The sequence below is a fragment of the Phaethon aethereus genome (assembly GCF_964289735.1).
Source record: "Phaethon aethereus genome assembly, chromosome: 2".
Lineage (NCBI taxonomy): Eukaryota > Metazoa > Chordata > Aves > Phaethontiformes > Phaethontidae > Phaethon > Phaethon aethereus.
The window spans coordinates 166,225,238-166,236,698 of record NC_138582.1 but is presented as its reverse complement, the minus strand read 5'-3'; the positions used below and the strand labels follow the sequence as shown (position 1 = coordinate 166,236,698).

General features: G+C 49.5%; 1 protein-coding gene across 1 annotated transcript; it reads left to right on the top strand.

Annotated features, from left to right (window-relative positions):
• Positions 1-319: 319 nt before the first annotated feature.
• Positions 320-11,134, top strand: MYD88 (MYD88 innate immune signal transduction adaptor; the record flags this gene model as incomplete). Its single annotated transcript, XM_082014933.1, has 5 exons — positions 320-647; positions 5,557-5,688; positions 7,539-7,719; positions 8,790-8,881; positions 10,980-11,134. The coding sequence occupies 5 exons, from the start codon at positions 320-322 to the stop codon at positions 11,132-11,134; spliced, it is 888 nt and encodes a 295-aa protein (XP_081871059.1).
• Between the last annotated feature and the right edge of the window lie 327 nt (positions 11,135-11,461).

Genomic DNA, 11,461 nt, shown 5'->3' with positions numbered 1-11,461 from the left:
GACAAATCCAGCGATTCTGCACACACGACCCGTCAGTAATCCCGCCGTTTGTTGGATCCGGGAGCTGGACGGGAACGCGGCCGCCATGGGGCGATTCTGGGGGGGAACGGAAGAAAACGGCTTTCAGGACGGCACTGCTCCCTCCGCGGCGGCAGCAGCGTCTCCCCCGGCCTACGCCGCGGGCCCCGCGTGCTCCCGCCCGGGGCAGGGCGCGGCGGCGGCGGCCGGGGGAGGGCGGGAGGCGGCGGCGAGGCGGGGCGAAGCGGAAAGCGAAAGGGCCGCGGAGCCGGGCGGGGGAGGTTGCGAGAGCGGCGCGGCCATGGCCACGGCGCCGGCGGGCCCCGGCCCGGCGCCGTCCGACCTCCACGCTGTGCCCATGGTGGCGCTCAACTACAGCGTGCGGCGCCGCCTCGGCCTCTACCTCAACCCGCGGACGGCGGCGGCCGCCGACTGGACGGCCCTGGCGGAGGAGCTGGGCTGCGAGTACCTGGAGATCCGGCGGCTGGAGGCGCGGCCCGACCCCACCGCCGCTCTGCTGGAGGACTGGCAGTGCCGCTGCCCCGGCGGCGCCACCGTTGGCCGCCTCCTTGACCTTCTGCGCCGCCTGGGCCGCCACGACGTCCTCCTCGACCTGGCCGACAGCGTGGGTGAGGCGCGGCGGCTCCCGCGCCCCTTGGCGGGCCGCCGCTTCCCGCCGGCTCCGGCGCCCGGCCGGGAGGGGAAGCGGGGGGGCGGGGCGGCGCCGGCTGCAGCGAGGCCGCCGCCGGGCCCTGCGGGGAGCGAGGGTCGACCGGGCACAGCCCGCGGGCGTCCGCAGGCCGCGCTCGGCCGGGAGCGGGGCCGGGCCTGCCCCGGGGGGTAGAGCCAGCCTCCGTGGGCCCGGGCGCGTCGGTCGGCGGGGCTGCGGGCTGGGGTTCCGTTCGGGGGCTGCGTGTGGCTTCTGCCGCCCTCTGCGGCAGCGGGGCCCGGCTGCGCTCGCTGCTCCCTTGCTGCGGGCAGGCGGGGGGTGCTGTTTGTGTTGGTCTTTGCTGCTCGATGCTAAGAAAAAACTCCACGCAAGCCGGACGGCCCTTCCCAGAGCCTGGGCAGGCCTCCTCCGTGTTCTCGCAGGAGCCTCGCATAGCTGCCAGGAGGGAACGGAGAAGGACACTGTATTTCTGCTAACCATAAGCCCTGCGAGGTTCTCTGGACCCCGTCTTTACCCCACACTTTCAATAATAAAGTTTCTGCATGTCAAAGGATGCTTTGGGCCAGGGCAGCCAGGAGACCACTTGCACTGATGCTGGGCAGTGTGAAAATTCCAATGTGTGGGTCTAGAGTGGTAGCAAGATACTTGCAGGGAGAGATGACGGATGTGTGGAACATGGGAGGGAAAAATAATTTCCTTGCAAACTGAAGAAAGTTGAGATAGGGTCAGCAAGAAGCAGTCCCAGGTCCCAGTGCTGTTTTGATAACTTGTTCTTTAAAGACTCTTCGTATTCTTCACAATCACAGAAATTCAGAGGGCAGCCAGCGGTCATCAGAAGGGGAAATTCATTGCTGAAGGATTTCCAAAGCCAGGGATTCCAGTGAAGTCCTGCATTGTATAGTATAGCTTACCGGGTTAGTGGTGAAGAAATAATAAATCTCATTTCCTGTTACTCATGGAGATAAGTGAGGACGCAGAAATTCATCTATGTAGAGAGCCTGACCAAGAAGCAACAGAGGACTTTCCCATACTCCTGTGGTTCTTCCTACTCAAGAACACACTCTGAAGACTCAGTTTTGGGAAAGACAAAAAAAATAATCAGTGTGCTTCGTGATCCACCGATCTGAGGTTCATAACAAATAGCAGAAGCTTCCAGCTGTGCAAGAGAACTGATGCTTCACAGAAACGTTGGGTATCACCTCGGCCTCTTGTGGCCCTGAATTCAGGAGCTGTCCCACTGGAAGGGAATGTGGTGGCTGGTCTTTGCCAGAGACTGAGTAGACAACAGCAGAATGAGTGGGAGGAACCTGGGCTTCAGGAAAGTCATGAGTTTAGCCCGGTGGTGGGTCACGCTGATAAGAGGAGAAGGATAAATTCTTGGAGACTCACTGAGGGCTATTCAACACAAAAATATCGCCTTTGACTCAGGAAATTCCTGAACTGCGAATTGTCCTAAAGATAGATTATAAAAATAGATTGTAGATTATACCCAAAAGATAGATTATTTTAGGAAAATATCACTGTACACTTACTTTATTCTTACGTTCTCCCTTAGGCATCAGTTCTTGACCACTGCTGGAGGCAGGATGCTAGTCTAGAGGGACCCTCAGCCTGGGCCAGCGTGGACATTCCTATCTTTTATTATTTTTGGCTGAGGATTGCAGCTAGGGCCTGTGACCTGTTGCTAGCACGCTGAGCTCTTGCAGAAGTCAGAGATATTTACAGTCGTAAGAGGAAAGGAAATGGACAGTTGGGTGCACTCTTATGCACGGTGGTTCCTGGTGCCAAGGGATTCTTTGTCTACGCCATTAGGACTCCTGCTGTGGGACTCAGCACAGAATCAGAAAACCTCAGTACTGAGGTTTCTGCGATCTGTGCTTTTATTACAGGAGATGCAGATCCGGGGCGCAATTCAGCTGCCCACACAAAGGCATCTCGAGTCATTTGAGAGGTGTCAGGATATCCCACATAGCCTCTACCTCCTGATGGATGCAGGTTATTCGTAGGTCTGGTGTCATATCTGCTAGCCCATAACAGATGTCTCAGACACTCTGTGATCTCTTAAGTGACACCTGATGCCTCTTTGTGGGCAAATGACCCCAACTCCTTCGGGACACAGCATCCCTGTTAAACACAACTCGGTGGTGCTGTGCAGCTCCAGAGGACATGCTTGATTTGTGGTTTCTACTGCAGAACCAGCTCCCTGTCTTCTCGTTGCGTGCTCCATCCCTGGCTACTCTTAGGACCCTAAGAATGGGTGTCTCCTGCGGCCTTGAATAGTTCCACTTTGGGCCGCTCTGTACAGTGGGGCTGTATTTAGCAGCTCCCCTGTTACACTATCTATCTGGAGCATAGACAGCAGGATGCAGTTTTTCCATCCCAGCAGATCTGCCCTGAGTGTGGTCTTTCTCAGCAGCTTATTTCATTGTACAGTCAGCTTTAGGGATGTGAAGCTCTTTGCTTTGGTATGTTTGTGCTAACTCTTTTCCTGCTGAAACTCGATGATTTTTGTTTCTTCCTGACCTGTTACAAAAGTGGTACTTTTCTGCCTGACAGTTACTGGGTCTGTTTTCTCTCTCTTCTCATCCTGCTAATCATTTTGCACTTTAGGTTTCATGGTTTTATTCTTTTTTTCCAATACCTCAGGCTTTTGTTTGACTATTGGAGGAATGTAAAGCCTGCACCATGTTAGTTAGATGCTGAGTGGAGTGGAACAACTTAACTTGGAGGAATTCGTTGCTACTTCTTTGCGTTGGTTTGCATCCTTTTTCTTTATGGGCCTTCAAAGTCATCTCTGACCCTTGTTTGCTCTTGTTAACCTGTACAGTCAATCACTGTTTCCAGCTGGGTACTAACTAATGCCAAATTAGTGAATGCCTTCTGTCCCTTCAGGTTCACTGGACTTACTGGCACTTTCAGTGCGATAGGGCCCTCAGTTTGCATTTGTAATAAAAACAATGAGGCCCCTCCTGTTTTGTTTCAAAAGCTTTGCCCAGCTCTCAAGTTTACCCCGTAGGGGTAAATGAGGTCTGGGAGTACAGCGTGCTGCCATCGGAACTCTGTGCGCGTAGGCGTGACTAGGTGAATCAGGAGAAGACTTGTGTCGATGAGTGTGTGTGTCGGCCGTGAGCAGTGTGGTGATGAGCTCTGGGTACCAGGCTAGCAACACGCAGGTCAGGCCAGCATAGATGCCACTTTTGCAGCTGGGAGAAGCAAGGAGAGACGACATGGAGCAAATACATTTAAAATTATCATTTCCGTACTGAGTACTAGTATTAGTATGCCTTTAGATAATGGCCTGTTGTTGCCTATTCAGCAATATTTTGGATTGTGAACCTGGCTACCTAGGGAACTGAGGTACATTTAAGGTGGTGTCTGCATGCCAGTCCTTCCTGGGGAACTTCTGAACCCATTGGTCAATTCAAAGTGGCTTTAATAATGATTTCAAAGACACTGAGTTACCTGACACAAAATGTGCACACCTCAGGGCGACAGGCAGCTGGCAGAGAGGTGGGACCCGGGTTTGTGCTTTAGTGAGGAAGGACCTGAAGTTGGAACCTTCTGGCTGGTAAAGAATGCAGCTGATTCTTCTCCTCTGCTGCCGGACTGGGAAGGGGCAGGAGAGAGGCAGACTGAGAATGCCTCAGCCTCAAGAAGAGCTGTGATCAGATCTGACACTTTATTAGATGGGGGTTAATCCAGTCATGAGATGCAAAACTATGAGGTGGAAGCAGAGGATGGGGCTTCAGGAGCTGGGCTTCCTGCAGCCCCACTCGTTAGCCATGGGGGGGCTGTGTCAGAGCAGTGCTTACCAGGCTCCCACCCGCATCCTGTGCTTCCAGGAGATACTTTACTGTGCTGCTGCTGCGGTACCAGCAATCTCTGTAGCCGTGCCAGCCAAACCCTCTGTGTGATCAGTACTTTTCTGATTGATACTTGTATTTTTTTTTTTTATTATTATTTTAAGTAAAGGAGAAGGCTGTAGGGAGTTTCCTCTTTTTGTTAAGTCCTGGTTTCAGATCTCCTTTTACTTTCAAGTTCTTCTGTAATTGCATATTGCAGAGTGGCGGAGGCTGCAGGGTGTTTTGTCACTTCTCCAAAGGCTTTACATTTAGATTCATCATTCATTTTTAAAGAAAATGTATTTAGAATAGATCTGTGTCCATCACTGTCCTGTTTGGGAAGTTCACAGCAGCTTGCCCCTTTGGTTACCCCAGAGGGGATGTGCACACCCACTCTGCCTGCGATAAAGAGGGTCTCCACTAGTTGTTGCACAATATAACGCCTGTTTCAGGGGCTCGATAGAATTGTACATGGTCCTGCTGTATGTGGCGAGTGCATATATACTCGTCGTCACCTGCAGGTCTGTCTGACGGAGGCCGGTGGTATGAATCAGCTAGTCTGTGTCTACATTTATTGGTAAAAGACAATATGAAGACTTCTAATTGAGAATCCACCCCCCCTAGTTCTTTGGTGATTGTATAAAATGCATAACAATGAGAGCAGACAGCAGAGTCCAGACCTGTTATGCACGTGATGCGTCCTGTTTAAAGTATACTGGCATATACTGGAACTAAGGATAACAGAAGATTGATTTTAAACAAACAAAAGAAAATACTTCTTTACACAGCAAGAGTGAGCTTCAGGAATTAATGATTAGAGGAGGTGCTGGAGGCAGCATCAAGAGGTTCAAAAAGGGGTGAGAGAAATTCCAGGACATCAGGTCCATAAATGGGTACCAAAAACCAGACAGGGGTTTTCCCTCTGATATCACTGATCCATGAAACAGCCATTCCTGTTTTAAAGAACTCCAGCGGTGTAAAACCAGCATCACAGTAGCCTCTCGCATTGGTTGTGTGTTGTTGCAGAGGAGGACTGTAAGAAGTACTTACAAAGGAAGCAGGAGCAGGCCGACCAGCCGCTTCAAGTGCCAGCAGTGGACAGCAGCGTGCCGAAGACGTCAGAACTGATGGGCATCACCACCAGGGACGATCCGTACGGTAAGCGCCTGTCATTACATTGCTGCCTGATGCCTTATGTTGGGACTGCCTTCAGCTGTAGCAGGTCCTCATGAGAAGTGCAGGAAACCTGTTTGCTTTCATTACACCTCGTGATTTTTCCTAGCCTAGGCCAGAGTGCTTTAGCTGGTAGTCTGCAGGCATTGTCATTTTCCCTATTCCCTAGGGCAGAGAGGAAAAGCAATCCTAGGGAATGCCGTACCCAGAGCTGGCACAGAGCCCGCTGGACGGGCACGGGAGGAGACTTCCCAGAAATGTGTCCCTTAGCACAGCCTGGCACAGAGCAACAGCTGCTGAAAGCATAGTGGGTTGGAGTAACGGGGGAAGGACGTCAGGGCTGATTGCCTTGGCTACGCTGCCCTGTCTTCAGCAGATGTAACCACCTTGAATAAAAAGGAAGCAGGGTTTGAAGCATGGCTGGGCATGAAGAGGTGGGAGAGAGGAAACGCAGTGTGTGTGTGTGTGCGCGCTGGGCTGCGCCTGCAGCTCTGCCTGTGCAGCCATGTGCCTGTGCAGCTGCCTGCTGGGCTGCGTGCGCAGTCATCGGCGTTCGTAAGCGCAGCGGGCTGCGCGCGCAGCCACGTGCGTGTGCACCAGGCTGCATGAGCAGCTGTGGGCTGAGGACGAGGGCATCCTGTAAAGTTTTGCGGCAGACGGAGCAGCAGCTGAGGCTGAATGGAGAAATGTCGGCTTACCTCTTCAGGTGATCCTCTGGCTAATCCAGCTTTGGGTGGCCACCTTTGCTGTATGTGGGGACATCGTTAACCAACGTGCCAGTGTTTGTACATGGCAGCTTTGCCTGATGTGACCCCAAAGTTAGCTGTGTGCCCCTAAAGCAGCACCCTCAGTTTGATTGACCTGCCAGACAGTTACCCTTCTGCTTGACTGGATGCTTCTTGGGCTGCATCTGCCTGCCGGGTTGATACTTTTCTCAGCAGCTTTTAGAGCCTGACCTATTTTTTCACTGTGGTAGGCTTTAACTGGCATGAAAACTTGAAAATCTGTGTAGTGACATTGATACGGAAAAAAAATAACACAGTGGGAAACTATCCAGCAGTATTAAGGCACTTAATTACAAGAAACACTGCCTTTAAAGCATAGCACTTGAATATTTGGGTAAGTGCTAAATAAACGAGAGCTGCCAGCCATTAACATCTTCAGAAAACAGGGCAATTTATTTAGGGTGTGACTTCAGGCACCCAAGTTTGACACCTTAGCCATAAAAATCAGTTTCCAAATTTCAGGGCCTGCCTCGTAGCTCAGTAGATGGTGGATGTCAGGACGTTGCTGGATGAAGGGCCTTCAGGAAGGTTTTGGTTGGGAAGTTTGAATCTCCATGACCTGAACTAGAGAACTAGGACCCAGAGCCACAAGGATGTTTTAGATTTGTAACTCCCAGTGAAATCCCAGAGCATCGGGGCTCTGAGTTGCACCCTCTGGGGTACTCTGCCCCCTCCAATTCTTCCCAGACTCTCTCCTGCCTCTGCTGTGGCTGGATATTATTGCCGCTGCAGATTTTGCGTATCTGTGTCTCAGCTACCCTTCCCTAACCACTGCCAGCGAATGTGGGTTTATGCGAGTAGCCTGGACTGGAACAAAGCGGGAAAGGCACAGACGTGTGTTACCTCTTGCCAGCCATGTTACGGACAGGAGCCTGGGCTGAAGGGTGGCTGGGCTGGTAAAATGTTAAATTACCTTCGCAAGTTTGTCCAGAGCCTGTCTGTCAAAGCTCTTGATTCTGAGTCAAAGTCTGTGGGAGCTAATGACAGTTCACTACTGGAGTTAACTTCATTTGTAGTAGAAGATGACAGCTAAATTTTTAATGGTTTCAGGGAACGGAACAGAGATGTTTGATGCCTTCATCTGCTACTGTCAGAAAGACCTTCAGTTTGTCCAGGAGATGATCAGGGAGCTGGAACAAACAGAGTTCAAACTGAAGCTCTGTGTATTTGATCGGGATGTCTTGCCAGGAACATGTGTGTGGTCCATCAGTGGAGAACTTATAGAAAGGAGGTAAGTGGACCATGGCTGCTTGGGACAGCTGAGTGTTATGGAACATTACGTTCACGTTACCATGATGTCTGCAGTGTGGTGCCAGTGAAGCAGTAAAAATCCACAAGGATGTCTTTATGGGGTTTGATTTACGCTCTTGGCTCCAGAAGGAAGGCATTCCCAAACATGTCAGTTCATTGTATTCACAAGGAAGATGCCACTATGGTGATGCTGCCTATGTTTGAACCCTTTTCTTTGGCTGGAATGTCCTGCAGTCGCATGCTTGGAGTGATTTGGAAATGAACACAGCTCCAGGCTGAGTTAGCTCCACCCCGCAGCGTGGAGTTTGAGGGGACAGCACTGCTGTTGGCTCTGGCCACTGACTTCAAGGATCCTTCAGACCTATGTGGGCCTCGGGCATGGTAGGAGCTGTGGGACATAAAAGCAACTCCCCAGATAGGGAGTGGAGAATCTGAAGGCAGGTGTTTGGGTTTTAAACATCAACTTTTTGGAGGGAGGTAGCTTGGCATTAACAGAGACCCTCATAAGGCCTCACTGTCCTGGCTGTTTTGAAGTGTAACCTTTTGTAAAGAGCCTAACGTGTAGTTTACAGCCAGGCACCTCAAATGAATGTAAGGAACAAATTGGAGAATAAAGCTGAAATTCATGAAATCAGGTGAATTCACAGTGATATGAGTACAAGAGAGCTCTGTCCAGTTCATTCTAATATTAAAAAGTACCGGTTATGCTCAGTCAATAAAGGCAGCGTGAAAGCAGATAATTAAGATGGCATTATTTGTAGTATATACACAGAGGATCAAATAAAGATGGCACAGACAATCTGGACTTTGCTATTTCTTCATTTTTAGTATAAGAGCCTGTATCTGTAACCAGGTTTTTGTGTGTAAGGTCTGGATTCCTTTCTCTGTAGTTAATTCCTGCTGGAACACAGCTGGTGGGTTCATTTCTCCACTGGAGCAATTAAAAGGAATACATAATAAATACAATACTTCTGCCAATGAGAATGAGAAGCATCTCTGTTAACATTTTAGACATTTTATTTTTTTCTCCCCTGACTGCTTTAACTTCAGGTGTCGGAGGATGGTGGTCGTCATTTCAGATGACTACCTGGAAAGTGATGAATGTGATTTTCAGACCAAGTTTGCTCTTAGTCTTTCCCCAGGTAAGATCTAACAAATTTCCCATTTAAAATTGCATATCAACGTTGTAATTTTTATTACAGTAACATCTCCATCTGAGATCAATGCTGTACTATTGGGTGCTGCACAAATGCAGAATGAGGGGTAGTCTCAGATGTGCTGAAGCAAATGTGATAAATATGGGTGAGAGAGGAGAAAATAAATAACTGATAGTTACAGAACTGGTAACTCGTTCTCAGACCTGGGTTCTCACCACTGACCTATGTTTCACGTGTGTGAAAGTCCACCCAGGCACAGGGTTGCCCTGGCTGCAGTGCCCTTCACTAAGCAAACAGAGATTTATCACTATTAGAAGCAGCCATTAAAACTAACGGTGGCTTTATAATTTTTTTGTGCAGGCGGGGACCTGGACTTGGTTCCTTGCCCTGCCATTGACTTTCTGCATGACCGCGAGCGAGCAGCTTAGCTGTCTATGCTTCAGTGCTCCAGCTGTCAAGTGGGCTAATGCTGCCTGCTTCAGAGACACAGCTGCCTGCCAGGCTTGTGAAGTGCTTCAAGACCCGTATGGGAAATAAGCTACTAAAGAGAAAAGTATTATAATAAATTCAGGGTGTGAGTAAGTGCTGGGAATTAGGGTAGCAGGTAATGAACATGCAGCTTTTTGCAGAGATCCTTGAGTATTGTGGATAGGTAAACAAAATACAGAATGGATGTTCAACTTGGATTGGAAAAATCTGTTACATCTTTTGTTCTGAATTGAAAAGCCATCAACTTACTTATGTCAAGTCTGTTCAGACTGCTTTTCTCTAACCACTAGTTATTCTACACTTGCGTATGTTGCCGGGGAGTTAGTGCAGCACAGCCTAATAGTATGGAGGATATGTAGTATCGGTAGGAGTGTCTGCATGTAAAGTCTCTTTTCTAGATGAGGTATCTGACGTGGTATTACAAGTGACATGCCAGAGGTTAAACTGGAAGCCAGTGAAAGAGCTAGGAATTAGTTCCACCTTCCTTGACACAAAAATTTCATACGATGGACATTAATCCATTGAAGACCCCTAGCATGTTGCATCAGCCCCTGATCATCACGATTTGTAGCAAAGTCCGTTTAGTTCTTCACCATTTTTTTTGTTGGCATCATACCTTTTGTTAGAACAACAGGGAAAAAAATAACCATCTGTAATGATCTGAGCTCTACCAGTAAAAACGTGTGTGTAAGTAATCACAGAGTTCCGTGTTTGTGTGGCGTAACTAACAGAGAGAAGCTTGATGGCAAGTTCTGGGAGCTCCATGGATTACTTAAGCATTTGCCACAGTTACAAAATCCTGGTTTCTTGCCTCATCCAGGTCTTGGCGTCATCCCTTGCGCTGGGCAGCATAGTTTAACTGGCAGCAGGTGTCCCTATGGAGAATTATAAGGGGAGAGATTCCTTCTTAGAAGAGCTGCTCCTTCAAGCAGTAGCAGTCACAGGGAGAGTTGTCTCATCTTGTGCCTGCCTGAGAAAAGCAATTCATGTTAGTGGAGTGATTCCTCGCAGCCCCTTGTCATCGGTGGTACTGTCTGCAGCCTGAGTTAATTGGGGTAGGAGGAAAAAGACCTGGAGATATCCCAGCAGAGCTGACTATCTAGAAGGAGCTTAGTCAGTCAGTTTTCATACACACCTGGAAGTAGTCAGGACTGTATACTCTGGTTTGCGTTCCACAAGAAACTGTGCTCTGTTACTCTATGTCAGCAGTTCATTAGGCCTTTATCACTCCCATCAGCGCAAGCTGCCCTACGCGTGCTAGAATCACAGAATCACAGAATGGTAGCTGGGGTTGGAAGGGACCTCTGAAGATCATCTGGTCCAACCCCCCTGCCAAGGCAGGATCACTTAGGGCGGGTCGCACAGGAACGCTAGAGGGGGCCCTGCTACGTATTGGAGTGAAATGTTCACAGCAGAGGGCTTGGGATTCAGAAACTCGCTCTCCAGGGTGAGGGCTCGTCGTGTTATAATGAGGTGACACAAAACCAGAAGCAAACCTGGATATTGTCATGTGTGTGCTGCTGTGGGGAGAAAATGAATACAGGACCTGACTGTGGCTCTGTGTAATCCTCTGCCTGTGTGACCTGTCTTTCAGGTGCTCGTCTCAAGCGGCTGATTCCAGTCAAGTGCAAAACCATGAAGAATGAGTTTCCAAGTATCTTGCGGTTCATTACAATTTGTGATTACACCAATCCTTGCACCAAAAAATGGTTCTGGACGAGACTGGCAAAATCTCTCATGCTGCCGTGATGCAAAGTTGTAAGAGCTAGGTGCTCTTTTGCAATCTGTCCTGGCTGTGCCTTCGGACCGTGATGTCGTTCACGCAGGGTCTTTTACCACTTCAGAACCTGGGTCCTTGCAGTCGGTGTTTGGAGCTTGCGGCTGGGAGCAAAGAAGTTTCTCTAGCACTTTTTCATAACTCTCCGAGGGAAATCAAGGGGAAATCAAGCAACTGTGTGGGTGTTGCTGTTCAACTCAGTGAGCAATAGCATCCAGCATTTTGTGTACTAAGCACTTTCACTGAAAATACAGAAAATACACATGTAAAGACTGAGTGTCTAATACAAGAAGGCTCTA